The sequence below is a fragment of the Macaca mulatta genome, chromosome 3, assembly GCF_049350105.2.
Source record: "Macaca mulatta isolate MMU2019108-1 chromosome 3, T2T-MMU8v2.0, whole genome shotgun sequence".
In the NCBI taxonomy this organism is placed as follows: Eukaryota; Metazoa; Chordata; class Mammalia; order Primates; family Cercopithecidae; genus Macaca; species Macaca mulatta.
The window spans coordinates 82,675,189-82,702,699 of NC_133408.1; the positions used below are offsets into that span (position 1 = coordinate 82,675,189).

Below are 27,511 nucleotides of genomic sequence, written 5' to 3' on the forward strand. Positions count from 1 at the left end.
ATGAAATACATCAAAATATTAACCATGGCTATGTGAGTGTAGATAATGTCCTTGTTTTATTTCTATTTTGATACAATCTCAATTTCCACAGTGAACATGATTTGTTTCTTTTCATTCAGAAAATCTTGCTGCATTTGTTATGCCCCTGCCTCTACTTCATGACTGAGCAATGAGCTTACATTTCCGTCAGCCCACTGGTCATCTCCAAGAAGTATGGGTGTCTCCTACAGCCCTGACCTCCTGGTCCAGCCACCTTCCCAAACCTTGGAAATTGTCTTGGCTTCTCTCTTTGTCCCACATGCAGGCATAATTCTTTATCCACTTTTTATACTCTAGAAGGGCACACAGCAGTGAACAAGCCATATAAAATCACTGCCCTTGTAAAGAAAGACAATAAACAAGATTAGTCAGTGGGATAGATAGGGTGCTCAATAGTGTTAAGTGCTATGGGGAAAAAAAATAAAGGAAAATGTGAAGTGACAAGTATTGTTAGTGCAGGGGGTTTTTTTCATCTTCTCTCTCTCTCTCTCCTTCCTTCCTTCCTTCCTTCTTTCCTTCCTTTCTTTCATTTTTAGAGAGGTTAGCCAAGGAAAGCCTCATTCAGAAGGTTACTCTTTTGTTTGTTTTTAATTGACAAATGATTATTTGTACATATCTATGGGGTACAGTGTGCATGTGTATAATGCATGTATACATTGTATAATAAATCAAGTCAGGGTAATTAGTATATCCATCATCTCAAACATTTATCATTTCTTTGTGGTGAGAGCATTCAAAATCCTCTCTTAGAACTATTTTGATATATGCATTATTGAGGAGCTCTCATGACCTAATCACCCTTAAAGGCCCCACCTCCTACCATCACATTGGCCATTAAGTCTCAACACCCAAATTCTTGCAGGGACACATTCAAGCCATAGCAGTATGAAATATCCAACATTTGAAATGAAGAATAAAGCAGATGGAATTTTTAAAAATGATACAGCTAGGCCAGGCACAGTGGCACACTTCTGTAATCTCAGAATTTTGGGAGGCCAAGGTTGGAAGATTACTTGAGCCTATGAGTTTGAGACAAGCTTGGGAAACATGGTGAGAACCTATCTCTACAAAAAATAAAAATAAAGAGCCAGGCATGATGGTGTGCACCTGTGGTCCCAGCTGCTTGGAAGGCTGTTGTGGGAGGATTGTTTGAGCCCACCATGTTTGTGCCACTGCACTCCTGCCTGAGTGACAAAGTAAAACCCTATCTCAAAAAAAAAAAAAAAAAAAAAAGAATGGATACAGCTAAAGGACAATTTAGTAAAGGGGAAGAACAAGTTGAGGAACTCTCTTAAAAGGAAGCAGAAAGAATAATGACTGGGAAATACAAAAGATCAGTTGAGAGAAATGAAGGACAGAAACAGATATAGGTAACAGAAGTCCTAAGAAATACCTAAAGAAATTACAGAGATAATTTTTGCTAGGATTGAAAAAAAAGGAAGACTTTATATTGAAAGACCCCATAGAATGTAAAAAGAGATCATTTCAAAAGCATTGCTTGGTAAATTATGGTGAAATCTTAAAACAGCAAAGTTTCAGCACAGAAAGAACATACCACAGAAACCACATTTTTAAAGAGTGACTCTAGACACAGGAAGATGAGGGAAATAATTTAGAAGCTAGAGTTTTATACCCAGCTAAACTGTATTTAAAAGTGAGGGCATGATCAACTATTCTGAGGCATTGAAAATCCAGGATGTTTGCCACACAAAAGAAGCACATTTAAAATGTTTTTGAGGAAGACCTTCTATAAGAAGGGAACAAATCTTGGAAATGTTTAAAACATGTGTTAAGTGAAAGAGAATAAATAATGTGGTACACCAAATTTCTAGTGGGTACCAAAAACAGCTTATCTAGTTAAAAAAAAAAAAAAAACCATAGTCAGAAGTTTATAAATACAAGGAGACTAGGATAAACAGAAATAATAAACCAAAGTGACATGAAAAGATTCCACTGTCAATACTAAAAAATTCGTGATCCTTAGTCAGGGAAAATGCTGCCCCCAGAGGACAACTGGCAATGTCTGGAGTCATTGTTAGCTTTCACAACTTGACAATGTTACTGGGATCAAGGGGATCAGGGATGCTGCTAAACGACCTACAATGCACACTAAACCACCACCCCCAAAAGAATTATCCCATCAAATTGCCAATAGTGCCAAGATTGAGAAACCTACATTTAAACAGATGTTAAAATTGACCACTACAAAGACAGATTTCATGGCTAAAAATTACATATTTTATTACAACAGACAATGATTGAAAGAAAAGCGATGGGAAAACACATATCAGGCAAAAATTATTCAAGACAAAGCTGGTAGTTATTTATATCAGACAAAACAATTTTAAGACAAAGAATATTTTCATAGAGTTAGAAAAAGTTACTACAAAATAATAAGAAGATAAGTTAATCAGGGACAATTAACAATTCTAAGCATGTGTGCACTTAATAAAATATCTTCACACTATTTTAACTAGAATTAAGTTAATTATAGGAAGAAATTTAAATGTTTGCCCTGTTTTCATTATTGATAGTTAAAAAGACCAAAATATCCATAGGGATTTAGAAGATCTAACAAGCCTAATCAAAGGAATACATTTAGAGCAATTAAAGAATGTATGTTCCTCTCAAGAACATAAGAAGAATTTTTAAAAATCAATTGCATATTAGATCATAAAGGAAACTTCAAAAATGGAAAGAATAGATGCCATGTAAACAATATTTTATAACCACAATGTGATTAAATTTTAAATTAATTACAGTGATAATCTTTTTAAATTCCCACATTTTTAAAAATTTAAAAAGCACACAGATAAATAATAATTCAAGGTTAAAGGACTAATCAATACTAAAATTAAAAACTGTGCAGAAATTTAAAACTGCCTTGAAATTCAAACTCCCTAGATAATGCTAATGATGATCATGAAAGCAAGCAGGATCTGAGGTTCAAAGGAAATAGAAGCCTAAAGCCTACATTAGGTGAGGACAGCCTGAAAACTGCTAAGTGATCACCTCAAGGGGTTAGAATCAATCCAAGTAAAAAAGTTCATAAAACTAAGAGTAAAAAGCAATAACAGAGGAAAAAGAAAATGCAATAGAGAAGACCAACAAAACCAAAATTTGCTTCTTTGAAAAATCTAACAAAATAGGCAAAGATTGGAAAGGCTATCAAGAGGAAAAGTTACCATTATTAACATTATCAGTGAGGAAAGGGATTTGCATAAAAACCAGAATGAACAGATTAGAAGAAAATATTAGCAAAACTATTTATTATCAAATTTGAAAATGTAAAAAAGGTGTAAAATTTCTTAGAAAATATTATTTTCAAGAATAAATTGAAAGCATAAATATTCCTGTAACTATGGCACATTTGAAGAAATAGTTTAAACATTCTCACAAAGAAAACACCAAATTATTTAAGTTCTACCAAGTACTTGAGAAACAGATCATCCAATTCAACAAAAACTTTTAAAGAAGCTGTAAAAGGGAAGACTATACCTCAAGTTATTCTACAAAACCAGTATAACCCCAAAGCCAAAATCAAGCAAAGACAAATACAGGCCTATTTTGCTCATCAATGAAAAACCCCAAGGCAATTATTAATAAAGCAAACTCCATAGTCCCTATTAAAGGTATTTCAGTATTTCCAACTTGGGTTTACTCCAGGTTATAAAATAATTTAATATTAGAAAACATATGTATGTCACCTATTAAAGAGAGAGTGATATTTAATGGAAACAGTAACAGCAGTTTACAAAATTCAACCCAACAAAAACTGTTAATAAATTAAGAATGCAAGGGAACATCCATTATCTGATGATGTGTATATACTGAAGAACAAAACCCAGCAAGCACCATTTTAATGGAGAAACATTAGAAACAATCTCTTTAAAATAATAAATCAGACGAGTATATTCACTCTTACCATTTCCATTCAACACAGCATGAGAGAACTGAGCTTGTGCAGTAAGACAAAAAAGAGACTTGACAGTTGAAAAATACTGTCACTACTTGCAGATATTTACATGGAAATTATAACAGAATCTACAAATTATTCTAAATAATAAAAGTATTTAGCAGTATGTCTGGGTATAAAAATACGCAAACATGAATTTTATTTCTATCTACCAGCAACAGCCAACCAACTATAATATAAAAAAAGACAATGTAAAATTATCTCTGAGAACATGAAATACCAGCTACCTTTTCCCTGCCTGGGCCACTCTGAGGTGTGACCCTCCCTATCTTGATGCATTGAGCCCAAGTCACCTTCTGTGGTGTTCAGTGTGGCTTGGCCTGGCTTGGCCTTCCCACCTTCTGGGTCCCATTGCCTCATAACCATATTGATTTTTCATGAGAACGTTTCCTAGTAAGTTGCTTCCATGAGTCTTTCCCTTGGTATCTGCCTTCTGGGGATCGAATCTAAGAAACACATGTATGAGAATATTTTTGCAGCACCGTAGACAATTTTTTAAAATCTGAAGATAACCTAGCTCCCATCATCAGAAGCCTGGATAAATAAAGTGTGGTGTATTTTCAAGAGAGAGGACCCCGTAGAAACCTAAATAAATAAACAGCAGGTGCATAAAACAATTAAGAGACTTGTAGCTTTACAGCATCAGTTTAAAAGCCAAGTCCTTCAAGATCACTTTCTGCATGGTACACTTTTTATGATGTTAAAAACAATAACTAAAATCATCTAAAATAAAAATATATGTTTAAAAAATAGATATAGTTAAGATAAAACATACACAAAGAAAAGCAGTGAGTGATTAATTCCATATAGGTTGTCAGAATTCTGTTGTTAAGTTGGATGGGTAGTTGATGGGTCCTTATTGCACTATTAAAAAATAGAACAAGTAAACAAGAGAGGACCAGATGTGGCTCAATAATGAGAGTGTGTTATAAACCAGTTATGATCAGCTCTTGCAGTTGATTAGAAAGTGTTCAAAAGAGAATAGGACAGAAGGTGGAGTCAGCAAGTACAGGTGATTCTTTCCAGAGGTTGATTCTTTGTCCCTTGTGTACCCCAATCTGCCTCCTTCTACTTTGATCTTCAGCATTTGCGACATAAATAATTTAACCAACTTCTGTCTAGCTTTCTAGCCTCCTTTATTTTCTCAAATCCCATGACAATCATTCCTTTCAGAGTCTTCTTTCTAAATCTCGACACTGACAGAGTTGCTCCTACTGAAAAATCTTTCTTTTTAACAGATTTATTGAGACAGAATTAACATAAGATTCACTCATGTTATGGCTTTTAGTATAGCTTTAAATGTACAGCCGTCACCACAGACAAGTGTGGAACATTTTCATCACTTCACCAAGAAACTCTGAACTCTTTATCAGTCATCCTCCATCCTCCCTCTCCAGCCCTAAGCAACCATTAATCTACTTTCTGTCTCTATAGATTTCCCTATTCTGCACTTTCCTGTAAATGGAATTACAATGTGTAATTGCGTATAACTAACTTCTTTCACTTAGCATGTTTCCAAGGTTCATCCAGGTTGTAGCATTATCAGTTTTTCATTCTTTTTGATGGTTGAATAATATTTCATTGTCTAGGTATACCACAATTGACAAATGTTTATCTATTTGTCCATTGATGGACATTTGATTTATTTGCACCTTTTGGCTATTGTGAATAATGCCTCTATGAGCATTCGTATATAAGATTTTGGATAGACATACATATTCATTTATCCTGGGCATATACCTAGAAGTGGCATTTACCCAGGAGTAGAATTGCTGGATCATTTGGTAGCTCTATGTTTAATCATTTGGAAAACTGCCAGACTATTTTTCAAAGCAGTTGCACCATTTTACAATCCCACCAGTACTCTAGGAGGGTTCTGATGTATACAGATCCTCATTAACACTTATTGTTATCAGACTTTTTGGTTCTAGGTATCCTAGTGGATGTGAAGTGGTAACTTTGATTTGTACTTCCTTCATGGCTAATAATGCCGAAGACTTTTTCATGTGCTTATAGGCCATTTAATACATCTTCTTTGAAGAAATGTCTGTTCAGAACTTTCGCCTATTTTTAATTGGGCTGTGTGTCTTAATATTATTGAGTTGTAATTGTTTCTTATGTATTTTAAATGCCAGTCCCTTATGAGATATATGATTTGCAAATATTTTTCTCTTTCACTTTCCTGATGGTGTCATTTGAAGCACACAAGGCTTAAAGTTGAGGAAGTCCAATTTATCTATTACACTTTTGTTGCTCATGCTGGTGGTATCATATCTAAGAATCTTTGCCAAGTTCAGAGTCTTGAAGACTTACCTCTATGTTTTTTCCTAAGAGTCTTTTTAGTTTTAGGTCTTACATTTAAGTCTTTGATGGATTTTTGAGTTAATTGTTGTTATGGTATATAGTAGGGGACCAACTTCACTCTTTTGCCTATGGATCATTTGTTGAAAAGATTATTGATTACTTTTGGCATCCTTGTTAAAAATCAGTTAATTATTAATGTATGAGCTTATCAAGGGACTCTCAACTTGTCTATCCTTGTGCCAGCACTACACTATGTTCATTACCATTACTTTGTGGTAATTTTTGAAAACAGAAAGTATGAGTCCTCCTACTTTGTTTTTTTCTTTTCAGAATTGCTTTGGTTTTTCTGGGTTCCTTGCATACATTGTGAACTTTAAGGTCAGATTGTCAAAGAAGTCAGCTGAGATTCTGATAGAGACAACATTTAATTTGTAGATCATTTTGGGGTATGTTGCCATCTTGACAATGTTAAGTCTTCTAATCCATGAACATGAAATATTTTCCCATTTAGTTAGAGCCTCTTTAGTTTCTTTCGGCAGTGTTTTATAGTTTTCAGAATATAAATTTTGCACTTGGTTTTTTTCAATTTATTTCTAAATATTTTATTCTTTTTGATGTTATTATGAATAAAATTGATTAATTTTATTTTCAAATTGTTTATTGCAAGCATATAGAAATACAATGGATTTTTTTAATCTTGATTTCATATCCTGCAATGTTGTTGTACTCATTTATTAGTTCTAATGGACTGTTAGTATATTCCTTCGGAATTTCTAAATAGCAGATGGTGTTATCTTCAAATAGAGATTCTTTTACTTCTTCCTTTCCGATCTGAAAGCCATTAATTTATTTTTCTTGCCTAACTGCCCTGAATATATCCTTCGGTACAGGTAGAATAGAAATGGCAAAAGCAGATATCTTTGTCTTATTCCTGATCTTAGGCAAAAAGCCTACAGTCTTCCATAATGTCAGCTGTGGGTTTTTCCTAGATCTCTTCTATCAGCTTGAGGAAGTTCCCTTTTATTCCTAGTTTGTTGAATATTTTTATTATAAAAGGGTATTTTTGTTTGTCAATTATTTTCTGCATCTACTGAGATGATCATGTAATTTTTGGGGTTTTATCTTATGATTTATTAATTTTATTAATTAAATTTTAGATGCTAAAATAATACTATTTTAATTAATTAATTTTCAGAAGCTAAAATAACTTTGCACTCCTGGAATAAATCCCACTGATCATGGGATGTATTCCGCACTGATCAAGATTCTTTTAATATGTTGCTGTATTCAATTTGATCACATTTTGTTGAGAATTTGTGTGTCCATACTCATAAGAGATATATGATCTATACTTTTGCTCTGATGTCTTTGTTTGCTTGCGGTATCTGGGTAATACTAGTCTCATAAAATGAGTTGAAAAGTTTTCACTTTTTATATGTTTGCCTATCTCCAAGTTCACTAATTCTTTTTTCTGGAAGTTCAAATCTACCATGGACTCCTTTTAGTGAATTTTGTATTTCAGTTACTGTACTTTTCAACTCCAGCATTTCCATTTAGTTCTCTTTTTTTATAATTTTCTGCATTGATATTATCTATTTGATGCAACATCATACCTTTCTTTACTTCTTTAATCATGTTTTCCTTTAAGTCTGTGAACATATTCATAATAGATTTCATATTCTGAAATCTATTTTTGTTAAATCTGGCATCTGAAAAGTACTTTGTGCCACTCGGTGTTGTTGTTGTTTGTTTGTTTGTTTGAGACGGAGTTTTGCAATTATTGCCCTGGCTGGAGTGCAATGTCGCAGTCTCGGCTCACCACAACCTCCGCCTCCCAGGTTCAAGCTATTATTCTCTAGCCTCAGCCTCCCAAGTAGCTGGAATTACAGGCATGCGCCACCACAGCCAGCTAATTTTTTTTTATTTTTAGTAGAGATGGGGTTTTGCCATGTTGGTCAGACTGGTCTCAAATTCCTGACCTCGTGATCCCCCCACCTCAACCACCCAAAGTGCTGGGATTACAGGTGTGAACCACCGCACCTGGCCTGCTTTTTTACTAGTGTATAGGATCTACTTTACTATTTATTTGCATGCCTCATAATTTTTACTGGAAACTGAACATTTTAGATGATATATTGTAACACTTCTGGGTCCTGGTCTCTCCCTCACCAGGGCTTGGTACCGTTACTTCTTGCTTGTTTTTTAGTAATTGGCTGAATTCTTTTAGTGAAGACTATTCCTGCGCGCCACCCCCAGGGTTCAGCAGGTGATGTTCCTCCTCAGGCTGCTTAGCTATGGGTATGTCCACAGGCACCCTGGGATGGCAGTGGTACAGGTAGGACTCTCTTCCTCTTCCCAGGCCATGCCCAGCTATTAAGCTCCACTGGTTACCAATGGCCTCCTGTATTGTTTTCAACAATTCCCTGGGCATAAACTGTACCCAAACTGTACCCAAAAAATACAGTCTGTATTCCAAACTGTAGCTCATTTGAAGGAATAGTTTCTGAAGCCAGAGTTTGATATTTGTTCTGATCCCAGAGTCTGATATTTGTTCTGGTCCCAAGAGGACTCCTCCCAGCTGTCATCCCTCAGTTCTCTCCTGCAAACTAGCTGGGCTACAGTCTAGGCTGTATCTTCATTAGATCTATACATCCCCTTCCAATTGTCTGTCATTACAATCTCCATTTTCTTGAGAGTGCCTATAGATTTAAACTTCTCCAGGTTCTCCTGCAAATGATGTTGGTTTTCATGAGAAGAGAAAGGAGCTACCTGTTCCATGTCCTGCATCTCCCTTCAAGTGAAAATCTCTGAGTCAGGGCTCTGGACTGGGGGTAGGGACAATGACAGTCTTCTCTCTAAATGATTCCCCTGCACTGAGAGCTAAGTACTTCCTGGAGGGGGTATCATATCCTTTGGCTTGCCTCTTCTAGTGTGAAACCAGAGTCAGGGCACGGGAAATAAGAGCCCTAGTGTTCTCGGTATGCCACATCCAAGTTAGAGACTCCATTCCATGAGTTGGGGCTGGGCAGAAGTGAGCCCCCTTCGACTTCCCCTCCGCTCTTCTCTTCCCTTTCCCTTCCTTAAACTCCCCACCTCCTTGCTCTCGACTGTACCTGTCTGGAGCTTACCTTAGCAACAGGTAGCTGGGGGCAGGATGAGAGACACTGAAGTCCTGACCCTCCTGGAAAGACAGCCCGCTGACTGGCAACTGGGAGGAGACGGAGCTCTGTGTTCTTAGCTGCACCAGTCTGGAGTGCAATCTCTACCCACCGAGCTTAGAGGGGAAGGGAAGAAGGGATTTTGGTTCATATACTACACTCTTATCTTTCTTACTGAACTTTCACAGATTTTCTTGGGTAGATGTTTTTTCACTTGTTGTTTGCCTTTAGAACCATTTTAGGACTCTTTGAATGGTTTTGTTTTGTTTTTTAATATTTTTCACCAGTTTTACTAGGGAGCAGGTTGGTGAAGCATCTCACACTGTCATGCTGCCCCCAAATCTTAAAAGTTCCCCATTGCCTTCCAACTAAATCAAAACTCTGAGCTTGACATTTACAGCCCATAGTGGAAACTCCTAGCACACCTCACCTCTCATTAATGCCCAAAAACATACCCTGTGTTCTCACTACACCAAACAGCTTCCTAAACCCTGCATGCACAATGTGCTCTCTGGTTCTTGTATATTCCTTTGTTGAAACTAGTCCTTCCTCCATCTTGCTCAAGTGAGCCATCCTATCTGCCCATCCTTCAAAGTCATGGCCTGAAGGCCATTCCTCTGAGAAGCCCTTTTATCCACTGCATACAGAGTAGTTTTTCTCTCTCTCCTCTGAAAACCCCAGCACTATCTCAGTATGTTTTAATGGACTTGACTTACTTTTGTTGTTGTTATTATCTTCCCCACCTCCTTCTCCTACAACTACCAAATCCGTCAGAAGAAAGATTCTTCCCTGTTTGAGGTTGTCACCTCCCTAGCACTTATATCATGAATAACATTCATTAATTATTTTTTAAATTTTAATGCATGCGTGCATAAATGAGATTGGGTAAATACAGGGCAAACCAAGAAGGAACTGCTGCAACAGTCCAGTTGTGACATGGTAAGAGTTCAAATCAGAGTATAAAAAGACCAAGTAAGAGTCATTAAAGAACAAAATCAGCAAGATTTTGTCTCAGTTTTAGAGTAGAGGGAGAGACTACAAGGAAACATTAAAGCCAGGGAGGTACTGAATAATTTTTCACTCTCTCTATAGCCATGATGTGTGGATAATTCTGGATTTGAACACGTTTACCTTGCCCAAAAGTTTGCCAATGTCTGTCCATCTTACTTGCTGTCTTGCAAAACAACACCATACTTCAACATCTTCTCACACAGAAGAAGGGTTGTGCTGTAGACATGAAGTATGGAAGTTTGGAGAAGAAGCTGGTTAGAGGGCTAGGAGTTCAGATTTGACAAGTGGAGTTTCAAGAGAGAGAACAATGACCAAGTGGAATATCATGTGGGAAAAAAGAAATTTGAGGTGAGAGTGCAGGACTACTGAAGGCTAGGTGAAAGCTCTGAGAGTCCAAAGTAGAACACCAATGCAGGAGAGGGTTAGTATGTCCCACTGTGAAGGAGCACTCTTCTTTCAAGGAGAGAACGAGTTTTTTTGTTTGTTTGTTGTTTGTTTGTTTGTTTTTAGTATTTCAGCTAATGTATGTGTCCTGTAAGCATTTCCTGACATTCGTACCATTCTAATAGGACAATAGAGTAATGGCACTAATGAGATCTTTCAGACTAAATATTGGTCCTCTATCATCTCTGGACTAGAGTGGCAGTGACTCACAGAAGCTCCTACATTTTCCAAGATGCCACAGGGGCAGTCTATATTATTTCTCCTAGATCTCCCAGAGCATCCTGCTCTGTCCTCTTGTCTTACATCTCTGGTGGAAATCCTTTGCACCAACAGTACACAGATAAAGGAGGGCCAACCATTTTGTCTAGAAAAGTGGCTCTAACTCCAAGTCACTCTTCTCAGACCAAGCCAGTATCTCTTCATTCTCTTTCCAAGGCCCCTTCCAGATGGAGAGACTGAAGCTGACAGCATCCTTCCTACTCAGCAGTGGTACTCAGCCCCTGTACCATGCTGGGGACACAACTCACATTGTAGTCCCTGTGAATGCCCTATCCTGGAGCCCATACAACACAACATGAAAGATGCCCCCTGGAGTTTGCAAAATCTATTGTCTTGGCCAAAGAAGCAGTAAGAGAAAGGCAAAGTGTGAGTGCACATGCTTCCTGTGGAAGCCAAAGAATTATTAAGAGAAGTAGAGCAATGGTTTTCAAAGTAGCCTCAGTAAAGTCTAAAGCTTTCAACCAAAGGCCTTAAGGACAATTGTTAAGGTGAGTCTCTGAGTTTCACCATGATTTTTTAAACATTTAGTCAAGTATTCTTAAGTACAATATAACAAGACTTATGAAATTAATTTTATTTTCTAAAACTTTTCTTCTTGTCATGACATTTTTAAATACCATGTATAAATACACATAATCGGTATCTATGTAATGACTGTCTATGAGAAATTCTTTGTTTTCTATTTCTGCTGTAAATGTATTTTTCTCATATTACAGTACTGTAACTAAAAGATAATTTTTATAGAAGGAAGGGAGGGAGAGAAGGAAGAAAAGAGAAGAAAGAGGAAATGCCACCACAGCCCTAATGCTCCTACACAAACAAAGCTAAAATCTGAATGTTTTTCAGCCTGTTGTTTTTCCACTGCAGAATCAATGTAAAACTACTAGCAATCTTACTATAATCTGGATCTTAGCATTATATCTTGGTGATATAGTATTCTTTTTATACATTGTTGGATATGATTAGATAACATTTTCTCAAGAATTTTTGCATCTATATTGATGAGAGATACTGATCTGTAGTTTTAATTTCTTTTAATGTCTCTATCTGGTTTTTGTATTAAGGTAATACTGACCTCATAAAATGAGTTAAGTGTTAATTTGTATCTATTTTGAGAAAGAGATTGTGGAGCACTGATATCATTTCTCCCTTAAATGTTCGGTAGAATTCACCAGTGAAACAATCTGGGGTTAGTGCTTTATTTTTGGAAGACTAATTATTGATTTAATTTTTAATAAATATCATTCTATGTAGGTATTTATTTCTCCTTGTGTGAATTTTGGTAGTTTGTGTTCTCAAGGAATTAGTCCATTACATCTATGCTATCAAATTTGTGGGTGTAAGGTTTTCATAGTGTTTCTTTATTATCCTTCTAATGCTCATGGTACTAGAACTGATGGCCTCTCTTTTATTTCTGATGTAGGTAAAATGCGTCTTTTATTTTTCTTGGTTAGTCTTGCTACTGGTTTATCAATTTTATTAATGTTTTCAAATAACCATATTTGGTTTCATTGATTTTCTCTATTGTTTTCCCGGTTTGGATTTTATTGATGATTGCTTTATTTTATTCTTTATGCATGCCTTAGGCTTAAATTGATCTTCATTCTCTAGTTTCCTAAGGTGGAGGTTTAAATGATTGATTTTAGATCTTTCTTAATTTCTACATGTATTTAATGCTATGAATTTCCCTGTAAGCACTACTTTAGCTGCATCCCACAGGTTTTGATAATTGTATTTTAATTTTCATTTAGCTAAAAATAGTTTTTAATTTCCCTTGAGACTTCTTTTTTAACCCATGTGTTACTTAAAAATGTATTGTTTAATCTCCAAATATTCTGTGATTTTCTAGCTATCTTTCTTTCTGTTACTGATTTCTAGGTTAATTCCATTGTGATCTGAGAGCAGACATTGTTATTATTTCTATTCTTTTAATGTGTTGAGATGTGTTTTATGGCCCAGAATGTGGTCTATATTGATGACTATTCCATGCAATCTCGAGAAGAATGTGTATTCTACTGTTGTTGGATTAAGTCATCCAAAGATGTTCATTATATCCTTGATTGATGATGCTGTTGAGTTCAACAATACCCTTGCTGATTTTCTGCCTGCTAGGTCTGTCCATCTTTGATAGAAGGGTGTTGAAGTCTCCAACTATAGTAGCAGATTTATCTATATCTTTTGCAGTTCTACTTGTTTTAGCCTCATATATTTTGATATTCTGTTATTAGACACACACACATTAAGGGTGATTGTGTCTTTTGGATAATTGACATCTGCTTCATTATGTAATGCCTCTCTTTAATGCTGATAATTGTCTTTGTTCTGAAGTTTTCTTTGTCTGTAATTAACATAGCTAATTCTACTGTTGTAATTAGATTTAGGGTAATATATATTTCTCCATCTCTTTACTCTTAACCTATAGTGTCATTATATTTTAAGTAGGCATCTTATGAACAACATGTATGTTGATTTTATTTTTCATTTTTTAAAGCACACAGACAACCTCTTTATTTTAGTTGGGACATCTAGTACGTTTAAAGGGAGTACTGATACATTTTGTTAAAGCCAACCACATTTGTAAATGTCTTCTATTCATTGAATTATTATTTGTTCATTTTTCTTCCTTTTTCTACCAACTCTGGTTTTAATTGAGCATTTCATATAATTTAATTTTCTGTCCTCTCTTACATATCAATTGTATTTATTTAGTGAAAATTATAACTGGTTGTGATAGTTAATTTTATGTGTCAACTTGGTTGCACCACAATGACAAAAATGGGGTCAAACATTATTCTGGATGTTTCTGTGAGGGTGTTCTTGGATGAGGTTAACATTTAGATTGGTGGACTTTGAGTAAGACAGATGGCCCTCCGTAATGGGGGTGGGCATCATCCAATCAACTGGAGCCCTAAATAGAACAAAAGACTGACCAAGCAAGAAGGAATTCTGCTGGCAAACTGCCTTTGCATTCTAACCACAGCAGTGGCTCCCTGCTGGGTCTCCAGCCTGCTGACATACCCTGTAGATTTTGGACTTCCCAGCTCCATAACTGCATAAGCCAGTTCTTTAAAATAAATCTCTCTATATTCACATCTCATCGGTTCGGTTTCTCCAGAAAATCCTGACTAATACAGATTTTAGTACCTGGAGTGGTTCTAAAGGAACTCAATCTTTTTTTTTAGATTTCAAAGTATTTATTTATTTATTTACTTATTTATTTATTATTTCAATAGATTTTGGGGGAACAGATGGTATTCGTTTACATGAATAAGTTCTTTAGTAGTGATTTCTGAGATTTTGGTGCACCCATCACCTGAGCCGTGTACCCTGTACCCAATGTGTAGTCTTTTATCCCTCACTCCCCTCCTGCCCTTTCCCCTGTGTTCCCAAAGTCCATTGTATCATTTTTATGCCTTTGTGTCCTCATAGCTTAGCTCCCACTTATGAGTGAGAACATACAATATTTGGTTTTCCATTCCTGAGTTACTTCACTTATAATAATGGACTCCAATTTTATCTAAGTTACAGCAGCACAATGCACAATTGCAAAAATATGGAACCAGCCCAAATGATGAGTCTGAGTGCTGAGTTTACGGCCCTTCAATCAACAAGTAGATAAAGAAAATGTGGTATATGTATGCCATGAAATACTGCTCAATAACAAAAAGGGATGAAATAATGGCATTTGCAGGAACTCAATCTTTTTTTTTATATATACTTTATGTTCTAGGGTACATGTGCACAACGTGCAGGTTTGTTACGTATGTATACATGTGCCATATTGGTGTGCTGCACCCATTAACTCATCATTTCCATTAGGTATATCTCCTAATGCTATCCCTCCCCACTCCCCACACCCCACAACAGGCCCCGGTGTGTGATGTTCCCCTTCCTGTGTGCAAGTGTTCTCATTGTTCGATTCCCACCTATGAGTGAGAACATGTGGTGTTTGGTTTTCTGTCCTTGTGATAGTTTGCTGAGAATGATGGTTTCCAGCTGCATCCATGTCCCTACAAAGGACATGAACTCATCCTTTTTTATGGCTGCATAGTATTCCATGGCGTATATGTGCCAAATTTTCTTAATCTAATCTGTCATTGATGGACATTTGGGTTGGTTCCAAGTCTTTGCTACTGTGAATAGTGCTGCAGTAAACATACGTGTGCATGTGTCTTTATAGCAGCATGATTTATAATCCTTTGGGTATATACCCAGTAATGGGATGGCTGGGTCAAATGGTATTTCTAAGGAACTCAATCTTAAGGGTGAGTTTTCTGAATTGGTTCTGGAATTTCTGGAATTGGCTACCTATTTTGATTATATTTAAAGACACTAATAACTGTATTTCTAGTAATAAAGAGAATACTGATAGTCCATGGCATAATGGTGCAGCAGAGATACACAAAATATTACCATTGGATATTCTCAAATGCTTGTAAGAGGCAAGGATCTGGGTGACTATGTATACAGTATCTTCAAACATTTTTGTCTAACTAACAAGCGTAATGACATTGACTGGTTGTTTCTAATTAAGCTGGATAAAGTGGGGAAAGAAAAGGATGAGCTCAGGGATTCAAATTCCCAGCTCAAGCACTATATAAATGACCTGAAAGCTTAGATATCTACTCTGAAGGAGTCCCTTGTCTCCTGTAGCTCCAAGACCAGGATTGGCGAAAACGAAACCCTGTGAGTGACTTACAACAAAAATTGAATTTCCAGCCTCCACTTTTAAAGTGCTTTCTGTTAAAGTGAGGGCATTGATAGGGAAAGAACGGGATCCCGAAAGTTGGAATAGAGATGTATGGGAAGACCCTGATAAAGGTGGAAACATTGAGACAGTAATTTCTGCTGAGTTTTCTTTTCCAGTAGAAGCAGACTCTGCACCCCCATCTGAGGGGATAAACTTTGTATTGCCTGAGGATACTGTAATGGCCTCCCCTGAGGCAGTTGCCATGCAAGACAATATTGCTTCTCCTCAAGACTCACCCCTACCACGCTTCTTTGGTTCTAGACCAGGTCCCATAAGACCCTTAAAAGTAAGGTACAAAATGTAACCCACGAGGAGGCACACCACATTCCAAAAGAACTACTTGAATTTTCTAATATATATAGATAGAAATGCAGGGAATATGTGTGGGAATTGATATTAGAGGTGTGGGGTAATAGTGAAAGGGACAAAAAGTTGGATCAGGCTGAATTTATTGATATAGGCTTACTAAGCAGAGATTCTGTGTTTAAGATTGCAATTCAGGAAGCTAGAAACGGCTCCAACAGTTTATTTAGTTACTTGGTTGAAACATAGACCAAAAGTAGCATAGACCAAAAGATCTTGAACTGCAATATCTGCCTTGATTTACAGTAGAAATGAACTCAAAGGCTTAGGGACACTAGAAGGAATGTCTAAGGAATTGAATTAGAAGGAATTTGTTATTTAAGACCTTCTTACCCACCATGGGCAGGTCCAAAGGGCACACCTTGTACCTTGACCGTGAAGAATACATTTGTGAGGGGAGCTTCAGCATGCTAGAAGAGCTCTGGCATTGCTCTTCTCTGTAGGCCAGACCGTACAGTTGGAACCGCAGCTGCTGAATTGGGAAACATAAATGCAATGGAAGTAATGAGATCCCAAGGGTAGCAGAGACCAAGTGGAGGCACTCAACCAACAAAGGCAAGGTAGGTGCAGTTACTCTAACAGACAGCAGAGCCAAGGCAGCACTCAGAATAGTCAGGCTCCTGTGGATCTATGGTGTTGGCTACTTGATCATGACATTCCTAGAAGTGAAACTGATAGGAAACCTACTAAATTGCTATTGACTTATATAAGCAGGAAAGTTCAAGGACAAGTGAACAAAAATCTAATTTGAATCATCAAAACAGAGGGTCTTGGCATCTCAATCAATTCTCAGGCCAGTTTATAGACCTAGAACCCCTTGAATGAAGGGGGAGGCTGGGCCTCCTTGAAAAAGGACCCCAGTACACTGTTGAAAATATTTCTCCCAGTCTTCTCCAAAGGGATCTAGAGGCTTTCACCAGGGCAGTTGTGGATTGAGGGAAAGGAAGTAATCAGACCTTTCAGGAACTACAGGGTACTGGCTCTGAACTGACATTGATCAGTTCAGAAGCAATATTGCATTCCCAGAGAGATGGCAGAAATTAGTGCCACCATCAAGGATTTGAAAGATGCAGGAGTGCTAATTCTCACCACATCCCCATTGAACTCTGCTATTTGGCCTGTGCAGAAGACAAATGGATCTTGGAGAATAACAGTGAATTATTATAAGCTTAATGGAGTGGTGACTCCAATTGCAGCTGCTGTGCCAGATGTGGTTTCATTACCTGAGAAAATGAACAGACCTCCTGGTCCTGGGCTGAAGCTATCAGTCTGTCCCTGTCCCACATCAGTCTGGCTGCTCCTCTTGATGAGTCTGAGTGCTGAGTTTACAGACCAGCCCTATGGGCATGGCAGAGAGGATGGCAACCTGGCAGCTGTGGGGTTGGAGGGTTAAACGGGAGACCCAAGATAGGGAGCTGGAGCTCCAGGAAAAAACAGAATGTCAGGGAGGCCTCCAGCCCCACAGATGAGAGAAGCAGCCTCCAAGAAGTGGCCTGGGGCAAAGAGAAGTGTGGGCTTTCCCCCCGACAAAGAGTAGGGGGAGTCCAGGAGACAGGGCTGGAGGCAGCCAACAGACCAGGATGGAATCCCCTGCGATGAGCAAGGTGCCAGGAAAGATGTGGAGGGGAGGAAAGCAGCAGTCAATAGGGTGCTCAAGAGTTAGGAGGGGCAGCGTTGGGCACACCAAGCAGGGCACAGTGTTAAGGAAAAAGAGCTCTGAGGAGCAGTAAAGAGAGCTGCAATCAGGGCTCAGTCATGGAAACCGAAGTGACAAAAGGATGCTGGGAGGCCTGTGGAAGAAGGAGGCTAGCAGAAAGGGAGGGCAAGCAAGGGAAAGGCTAGGGAGCAAAACAAGGAAGCACTCTGTCTTGTGTTTAAGACGAAAGAAACCCTGTTCCTATTTATAAGTTGAACGGAAGGGACAAACCAAACCAAGAGGAAGAGGCTAAGGACCCTGGGGAGGTTGGGGACTAGTGGAGAGGTGGGACACAGGAATGCCCAGCCTGCCCAGGCAGAGGAGGAAGGTCCCAATGCCACTGGGAAGTGGAAACCCTGCGGCAGCTGGGACAACATCTAGGGTAATTGGGACAAGGGGCTCTGCGGACCCAAAACACCATCTTGATATCACAAAAGCACAAAATGTATAAGGAAGGTGAGGGTGAAGGACAAAGGGATTTCAGAAACAAAGATAATATCACTAAATCAACATCCACAGACATAACAGTATTTCCATGCAGAATATTTATTGTAAATGTTTCCATTATAGACACGTGTTTAACAACATATCCAGTGTACATTTTAACCGGTGGCAACATCACCACAGGTAGCTTTGATTACATAATCAACACTTTAACTTTTCCTACACATGTATGTCAAATGTGAATGATGGAATATACAAGTTAACTGTCCTCCTTTAAACTACCTGAAAAACTACTCCCTCTTATTTCATTTTGCATTTTCTAGGCAGTATTTTTCCATGATCTTTAAAAACAGACGCAGGAGCTTTGGAAGAACAGAAATGCAATTACTTACATACGATATGATAAGTGTTTCATGATATACAAGTTGACATAGTACAAGTTATTAACATAGTACAAGTTTTTACTGTGTAGAAAAAATAAACTTACAGTGAATAAATAAACTAACAGCTTTATATATCAAGTTATATATGGAGTATAAAAAGTAGTTATATATATATACATATATATAAGTGTGTGTGTTCTACAGTATAAATATGCTATATACTTAAATATTTCGCGTGACAGAACATTATTTCATCTGTTTTCAGTTTTGTACATTAAAATACGTCTGGCAGTTGGGGTCTCCCCTGATCTCTGGAGACCCTGGGATCCTCTTCCCATTCCAAGGGTAGACGCACCAGCAGAGCCTCTCCTCTCCAGCCAGGGATGTCTCACACTGCAAAGACAAGACCAAGGTCAAGAGCAGCAGATGACAAGGTGACAGGGGAATGTAGAGTCATAGCTGGCCCTTTTTTCAGTGCAGCCAAGCACTGCAGAGCCAAGCCAATAGTCCCGGCTGTGAAACCAGCTGCCAATGATGCCGGTAAATCTCACGCCCTCCTGGTTCTCATCATAAAATAGAGACAGTGACTGAGTGGCACATGCAATAATGACTTCTCACGTGTGTTAAACAGCACAGCGTGTGCACAGCTGTCTGCTTCATAGCCCAATGTCAGGGGAGCCCAACCCAGAGGGAACATGTCTCATGTGTACCCCACTGTGCATTGCCTGTGAAGCAGGGCCTAGTCCTCAATTTCTCTCAATAAAATCTACAGAACCTGTACTTCACTGAGGCTTAAAGCACTCCTCAACATGAAATCTTGGTCTGTTTGATCTCATTTATTATCTGGCAGGCCACAAAAATGTTGTTGTGTTTTATTAGACAGTTCAGAGAGAAAGTGTAAAAGCTGTACAAATAGATACTTGCTTTTCTATGTTAAGTATGTTCCCTTACTCTCTTGTATAAGTGAGGAACCTGAGATCCAAGCATTATGGGGCCTAGGAAAGTCTTCCATAGCTATTGGCTTGCTGAGTGATGGAGCTCAGGCTTAGCCCCAGGGCCCCTGGTCCAGTGCAGGTTTTCCTCCTCTGGTGGTGACACATTGACCTGTTCAATAGGCTATCTTCGCCTAGATATTCCAGGTTCCCAGAGGGGTGGATCTGGCTCAAGACAACCAGTTCTGGTGTCTACTTTGGAGGGGATATTCTTTGCCATGAATGACCATGGCTTGGCAGGAATGTAGGGCAGGAGTCCCTTTCACCCTGACGACACACACTGGCAAGGCCACCTACCTGTCTGCTGTGATAAAATCCATTCTTGTTGCAGTTTGGCAGGTAAAATTTGGAAATGTCCTCTCCTGATGTCTCCTGTGCCTTGGTTAAACTCTCTACGACTCTGTAGAGTTCTATTCGGCAGGGCTCCTAAGAGAATAACTTTACATTAGGATATCTAACAAGACACGGTGAATTATCAGCTTAGACAATGACAGATGGAAGAGGTTTTGTAGAAGCAGGGGTGGCCCTATGATCTGGCCATGGGGACCTGGGACTAGGTGTCATGTGATGTGCTCCCACTGGGCCTCTTTTTCCCACCTGTGGTTAGTCTGTCTTGAGTTGTTCAGATAAAGAACAAGAACACCATTCTCTCCCTCACCAAACACTCTCCCAACACCTGCACAGAAACATCCCCAGGCAAGAACCTCACCAACACCACACAACTCTTCCCAACTCCTCCTGCCACCTACTGAATACTTTGGGCACCCGCCATCTGGTTAGAAGAAGAGTGGGCATAGCTCTTAATTAAGAATTTAGCAGAAGAGATTTCTAGATTTTGAATAACTTTCCTCTGTAATCTACAATGTTATTTTACATAAACTAAATCAAGTGAGGATTAAGGCATTCATTTGGATAATTTAACAATTAACTTTCCTCCATTTATCGTTATTCTCAGATTAAATTCCAAAGTGTTGAGAAAATGGTTTAATCCTCCCTTTTTCTGGGAGGGCATGTTTGTGGAAGTAATTTTTTTCCTCAAATCAAGTCACTCCGACTTTGATTCTCTGTCGCCCTCAAGTGGTAGAATTCAAAACAGACATTAATTAAGATAATGGGGAGTTGATGTTTGGGAAGATGAAAATTCTGAAGGTAGATATTGGTGGTGGTTGCAGAATAACGTGCATTACTTATTGTTACTTAATGCCACAGAAATCTATGCTTTAAAATAGTTAATGATGTATATTACTTAATGCCACAGAAACCTATGCTTCAAAATAGTTAAAACAGTAAATTTTATGTCTTTATTTTGACAATTTTTTTAAAGGGAAGCAAATGATACAATGGAGGTGAAAGCAGTCAGGGCCTTGTACTAAGTTTTGGAACAATGTAACTCAAAGCTCTGACACCCTTATTTAGAGAGGAGCTCAGAGACATGAAGTAACCTATTATCAGGAACTACATTTTCTTTGCATCCAGTAGGCATCTCTCCTGAAAGTCCTTGTGTTCACAGCTTGAGAAAGTTTAGCTGAGAAATGGCCACTAGGTTTGGGGGGAAAGCATTTCTTTCCAGGACATCAGGACCAGGAAGGAGTGGACCAGGTCTGCTTGTCACAGCCAACTCAAGCTACAGCCTCTGACAGGAGAGTTCCCACCACCCACCTGCTGGGCCTCACCTTCCATTTTTTGACGTTGGTGACATGGACAGCCTTCGAGCTATCATAGGTACCGATGGCATCCCAAAGAGTGGAATGATCCTCTTCAGAAGGGGCCATCAGATGGAAATTATCCAGGAGCTCCTCCTCAGTTATCTCTGTGCTCTCTGGGCTTTCAGGGCTCCCTGCCAGGAAACATTGCAGACCCCATGAGCCCTCCCAAAGCATCCGCACCTCCGGGCCCCCACGAGATCACTTCCTTCCCTCAAAACCAGTCTGGGCCATGAGGATGGCCACATTCCTTAACCCAATTTTCACTGACTCTCACTGTAAAGGACCTTGTAATGGTTTCCAGGAAGAGAAATGACAACAGCAATGCCAGCTCTGTTCCTGACAGTTCTAAGTTTTGGGGACTGGCAAGGATGCCCCACGTTTCCGCTTTTAAAGCAGCAGGGGAGCAGAGCAACAAACGCATTTGCTGAGGCTGAGAACAACCCCAAAGAAGCCAGGATTAAAGTTCAATTCCTAACCGCATTAGTGGGGCGTGTGGTAACCTCAGCTTCCCCATCCTTAAAAAGGGGATTTTACTAATATCCCTGAATGAACGGTACAGTTCATCTAGAAGTGGAGTCTAGAATGCAGCTCTCCTGACCCAAAGTACTACCCTCTTCTATTTTGGGGCCCCTGCCTTCCCACATCCTAAGGGACTTCTCTGCAACACCCCCAACCCACCCTCGTGCCAAGAGGATCTTGCAGATAGAGTCCAAAGGTGCATGAACAGAATCAGAAAACTGGCTGTAAGGGACCCCCTGTGGAAATTAATCTCCTTGAGGATCAGTGAGAGGACTCCCTTTCATTTCCTCTAAAGGGCAGAGAATCCGCAAGAAAACCCTGTTGCCTCCTTGGAAGGGTCACTGACTCTCACACACTCACTCTAACACCCTATCAGGGTATGGAAGTCCTGATTCCTCCGAGAATGGCACAGGACGTGCAAGCAGCCCAGATGAGGAGATAGGGGCTGGAGTAGAGAAAGAGGCATTTCCTCCACTTCCCGCTACAAACAAATGCCTGCTTAAATCCAGGAAAGAACCTGATTGTCATGTTCTTAGGGGGCAACATACACATCAAACATTGTTTTTCTATGGCAATGAATGGAAGTGAAGCTTTTAGCCTCAACTCTCACATTATGTTCTGTAAACATCTGGGTAGCACATACTGTATCCAGGACGTATATTACAAAGGACATTCCAAACACCTCCTGGGGAGGCCAGCAGGAGGGATTCCCTTCTTAGGCCTTCCCGGATGCTCCAGCCACTGGGGCTGCCCACGTGCTGGCAACGAGACTGGTGGGGGACCCAGGGTGGCAACCCGACTGAGGAAGGCAGCCCCACCGCCTCCCTCTACTCTTGCTGTCTGGGTATCTAAAGATCACTGGGCTACGACGAGGGCCAAGTGCGAGCTTCCTCCTTGAGTCTCCACTAAGCTATGTGTGCCCTGGAACATCTTCCTTCTTTTCCCAGGGCACGTCCTGCCAAGACCATGCAATGATCGGTCTCCACTCCAAGCTCCTTCCCCAACTACGTGCTCTGGTTTCAAGCGCTAATTGTGGACAAGCCCCTGCCCGGCTCCAGCCCCACCCAGTAGTTAGGGGAGTGGGGACGGGAGGTGCCGGTGGGCCAGGAGGTGCCGGGGCAGGGGCGGGACTGTGGTACCTGCAGCCTCGGCATTGGAAGCGGAGGCGTCAGAGTCCTGCACGCAGGCGCCTTGGCCGCGGGTAAGGGCGTGCAGGGGTTGCTGCTCCCCCGGCAGCGCGCGGCAACTGAGTCCCCGGGCGCAGCGTGCAGTGGCCACGCCGCACGCGGCGCCCAGAGGCAGGGCGCACATCGGGCAGCAGCCGCAGCCAGCGGACCGGGTGACCTCCGAGCACAAGGCGGGCACCGGCGGGCAGAGAGCGAGCTTCTCAGCGGAGCAGGGCGCGCACTGCCACGGAGCGCTGGCTGTCACGCCGACCTGGACAGTCAGCAGGAGCAGTACCAGCCAGACGCGAGCAACGGGGACCTCTGACATCTCCAGGCGCGGGCAGCAGACAGGAGCCGAGGCTCTCTGGGCTGGTGGCGGCGGGCGGTGGCCCATACTCTGGACAAGCGACAGTGGAGCGGTGGCCAGTGCTCTCTGGGAGGGTGGCGGCGGCGCGGCGGCAGATGCTTGCTGGATGGGATGGCGGTGGCCGATGCTCGCTGGACACAGCGCGCGCCTTATAAAGGGCACAGGCCGCGCCACTTGCACCAGGAGGTTAATGATTGGCAGCGCGGCACGCTAGGAGCTGAGTGTTCAAAATAAGTTTGTTTTGCTAGTGCGCCCAAGGCCCTACGCAAACCGCAGGTGGGAGGAGGGTAAACGGTTTTGATTTCATACTGTTTGTCCTGTTGTTAGGGGGTTCAGGCCCTGAGTTAAAGTCCAGTTCTAACAAGTGCTCAGCTGGGAGGGGGATGGCGTTTGTTTTTGTTAAAACGACAGCCCAGGCCCAGCTGGTCAGGCTCTTTAATTGACCCAGAAAAAGCCCTAGAGATCTCCTGCAAAGCGTCTCCTGCAAAAATGAAAAACTCCTGGGTAACACCAGCCCACCCAGCAGTTCTCAAATGCAGAAACCAAGGTCCCGCGTGAGGAAAGGCGAGATGGGGTTAGAATCCGGGTCTCTGCAAGCCCTAGCAGGTTAGCTGTGGAAAAGCCCAGAATTGCTTCTTTCTGCAGGAAAAAGTCTCCAACCTGCAAAGAAAACAAAAACAAAACAAAACAAAAAAACACAGTTCATCCTAGGGCTCTGCCAAGCTCCCCAATCTCACTCTACCTCCAAGAGCCTTTCTCCTCTTTGGAGGGGCAGTTAAGAAGGTCTAACAAGGCCTTGTCAGCAGTGGAGCCAGGATCCCAGGGCACCTGTGACTTTCAGGCACAGGCCAGATATTTATCAGTAGCAAATGCAATGGTTTTCTCTTTAGTTAAAATTCTCATGTATTGGATATTCTCTTTCACAAGAAAGAAGTCACAAGAAGAAAATCCTTCAGAGAAAGTTAGAATCACGCTTATCTCCAGGAGTTGCAGGCTCTCCCCATGACTCCCTCCATGGCCTTCCAGGGGAGAGCTGTGATCAGGGAGCATGCCACGCTCTAGGCCTGCCCCTTGGCCTCTCCTGTGATCCCCAAACCCCACATTTTCCCACCCACCTGGCACCATCTTTGCCTCCCATTCCAGGCACAGGCTCTGGGCTACTCTACCTCCAGGCCTGGGCCTCCTGTTGTCCCTTCAGATCCTTTAGGAGTGGTGTTGCCAAACTGGGAAATTGGAGGTGGCTTGTCCAGCCCCTTGCTTTATAGAGGAGAACACTGAGGCCAGAGAAGGAAGGATATTGCCAGCTCAAAGTCACAGAGGCTATAATGGTGCATCCTGAAGAAGAATTCACTTTTCTGATGCCCACACAGTCCTGCTTACCGTAAGCAAGCCCTAAGTAAATGCCTTTCTCTGTAATCTGGCTAAAACACTCTAAAATAGTAGAGCATTGCTGAATCACCTCAAGCGACAGTCATTCTTACTTTCAAGGAAATGATCCCTGCTGTGCCCTTCAGGGCAGGTGTAAGGGCAGGTGAAAGTAATAACTGTCCTGAAATTCTGAAGCTGGAGCTAGAGCGGTCTGCTCGAACAATGCCACCCTCAGCTGTTTATCCTACAGATGACGAGACAGACGTGAGAGATCATTTTAAACTTATGTGAAAAGATACACGAGCCAATCCCTATCCTGAAGCCATACTGCAAACAACCTAAATGCCCATCTCTAGGTGCTGGATACATAAATCCTGGGGCATGTTTCCACTGGAAGACAGAGAGCTATCAACAAGAAGGAGCAACTCTGATTTTCTGATAGGGAAAAATCTCTAAAATTCAAGTAAAGTGATTCAACTTAAGTAAAATCTCCTAGCTAAGTACAAATACTTAGTGTGGTACTGTTTGTGTACAATAAAAATAAGATGAGTGTATGCAACTGATTCTACATTTATTGCATGTTTTGGGAGGAATACATAAATTGATAGCAATGCCTTCTTGTGGGTGGTGGTGAAAAATGTGACTGAGGGACAGACTGGTTTTCCTTGCATACCCTTTCTTAACCTTCTGAATTTGTAGATATACTTACACTGTCTATTACACTATCAATCTAAAGAATAACCAAGGGGCCGGGCGCAGTAGCTCACGCCTATAATCCCAACACTTTGGGAGGCTGAGGTGGGCAGATCACCAGAGAACAGGAATTCGAGACCAGACTGACCAACATGGCAAAACCCCATATCTACTAAAAATACAAAAATTACCCGGGCGTGGTGGCAGGCACCTGTAATCTCAGCTACTCAGGAGGCTGAGGCAGGAGAATCGCTTAAACCCAGGAGGCAGAGGTTGCAGTGAGCCAAGATCGCGCCATTACACTCCAGCTTGGGAGACAAGAGCGAGACTCCGACTCAAAAAATAAAAATAAAAAAATAACCGAGTTGAAATTAATTGATGACCTCCTTTTCTCACCACTTTCCTGTTTCTGTGGCCTTCGGAAAGTGACTTGGATTTGCCAAGCTGGCTTTTGTTCTACCTCTAAAATCTCCAAAGAGTGATGGCCCCAGCATCTCCTGCAAAAATCAAAATAAGGTCAGTGAAGTCATTGCTGTTGGAAGTTTATGATTGTTTGTCATTATTTCTTTACAGAGCAGAGTTTGGCATTTGGTAAAGGAACTGACCAACAGTTTTCAATTTTTTGACATTTTTAGGGTAGATCCCTAAGCAATTTGATTTCCAGAAGAAGAATGTGTGCTCTGGATTTTCTCTCTGACTTCCTCGGTTTGCAATCCGTGCCCACACCTGAAATGTTTTCTTAATGAAACACATGAAAGAGGCAATTCTTTGGTAAATATCTGGAGGCCACCTGCTGTGTGCCAGGCAGTGTACTTGGCCCTGGATTGTTGTGCACTTGCTCAGCATTCGTCCCACCCATCCTCCCTGAGGTCTTACTTCTCCTGCATGTAGTGAAAATTCGTGCCCTCAAGGATCGATTTCCCAAATGTTTTCCTTGCTTGCTTCATAGCGACAGCAAACCAAACAGCCCCCAAACGAGACAGAGCTCTCCTCCTACTCCTGACCCTCTGTCAACACAGATGGAGCCAGGCCCCTCCCTACAGGCCTGTGTAAGCCGTCTGTCCATCTGTCCATCGTGTGTGGGAGTGAGCAGCCCTGCCCTGGCAGGTCAGAGTCACAGCCGATGATGTGACTGCTCACACAGCCATTTCTGGAAACATTCGTGAATCCCCAAGCCCCACTGCCCCCTGGCAGGGGTCACAGCCTGGCCTGCCTTTCTCTGTAATCTTTGGTGCTCCCAGTGCTGACTCTCATGGCTGGCTGGGGAGGCTGGGGAAGCCTGACCCTAACCCCATGACTTTGGTCTTGCTGTTCTTAGCGCCTGAACTTCCATCACCCTATTATGCTCATCAAGTCCATGGTCTCTTCCATCCATTCCGGAAACTCTTTCTTGCAGGAATCTATCCTGATATCCCCCACCTCCTACAGCTGCCCCATCAGAATGAATTGCTCTTCCTTTCAGCTTCTCCATCTCAAGCTCCCAAGCTTCTGTCTGCATTCTTTTCCTCACCCAACAGTGACCGCAGTGGCGTGGAGGAGAGGTACTCTTCCAATGTGGGGCAGGTACTGAGCTAGGTGTGGGGGAAAGGGGTGATGGAATGCCCTACACTGAGCCACAGTCTTGCCCTCATTTAGCAGGATGATGGTCTGTCAAGGGCGGGCTACTTACAACCTACCTAGGATAAGTGAGGTGGGAAGAGACAGTAGATCTATTTGTGTCTGGGTATGTCTCCATAAGCTGCTGGCCATGGCTGGTCTTGGAGGGTAAGTGGCCTTCCCCCAAGCAGCAAAGGAATGGGGTGTTCAATGTGGGAGAATAGACATGATGGTGGGGTGATGGCAGACAGGTGGGA

At 41.1% G+C, this 27,511-nt stretch overlaps 1 protein-coding gene across 1 annotated transcript; it reads right to left on the reverse strand.

Annotated features, from left to right (window-relative positions):
* Positions 1 to 18,550: 18,550 nt before the first annotated feature.
* IGFBP1 (insulin like growth factor binding protein 1) lies at positions 18,551 to 26,013 on the reverse strand. The gene is made up of 4 exons (XM_001085935.5): positions 23,204 to 26,013; positions 21,513 to 21,676; positions 20,137 to 20,265; positions 18,551 to 19,240 (listed from the first exon to the last, which is right to left on the reverse strand). Exons 1-4 carry the CDS (start codon positions 23,622 to 23,624, stop codon positions 19,109 to 19,111), a joined length of 846 nt encoding a protein of 281 aa, XP_001085935.3. The 5' UTR covers positions 23,625 to 26,013; the 3' UTR covers positions 18,551 to 19,108.
* Between the last annotated feature and the right edge of the window lie 1,498 nt (positions 26,014 to 27,511).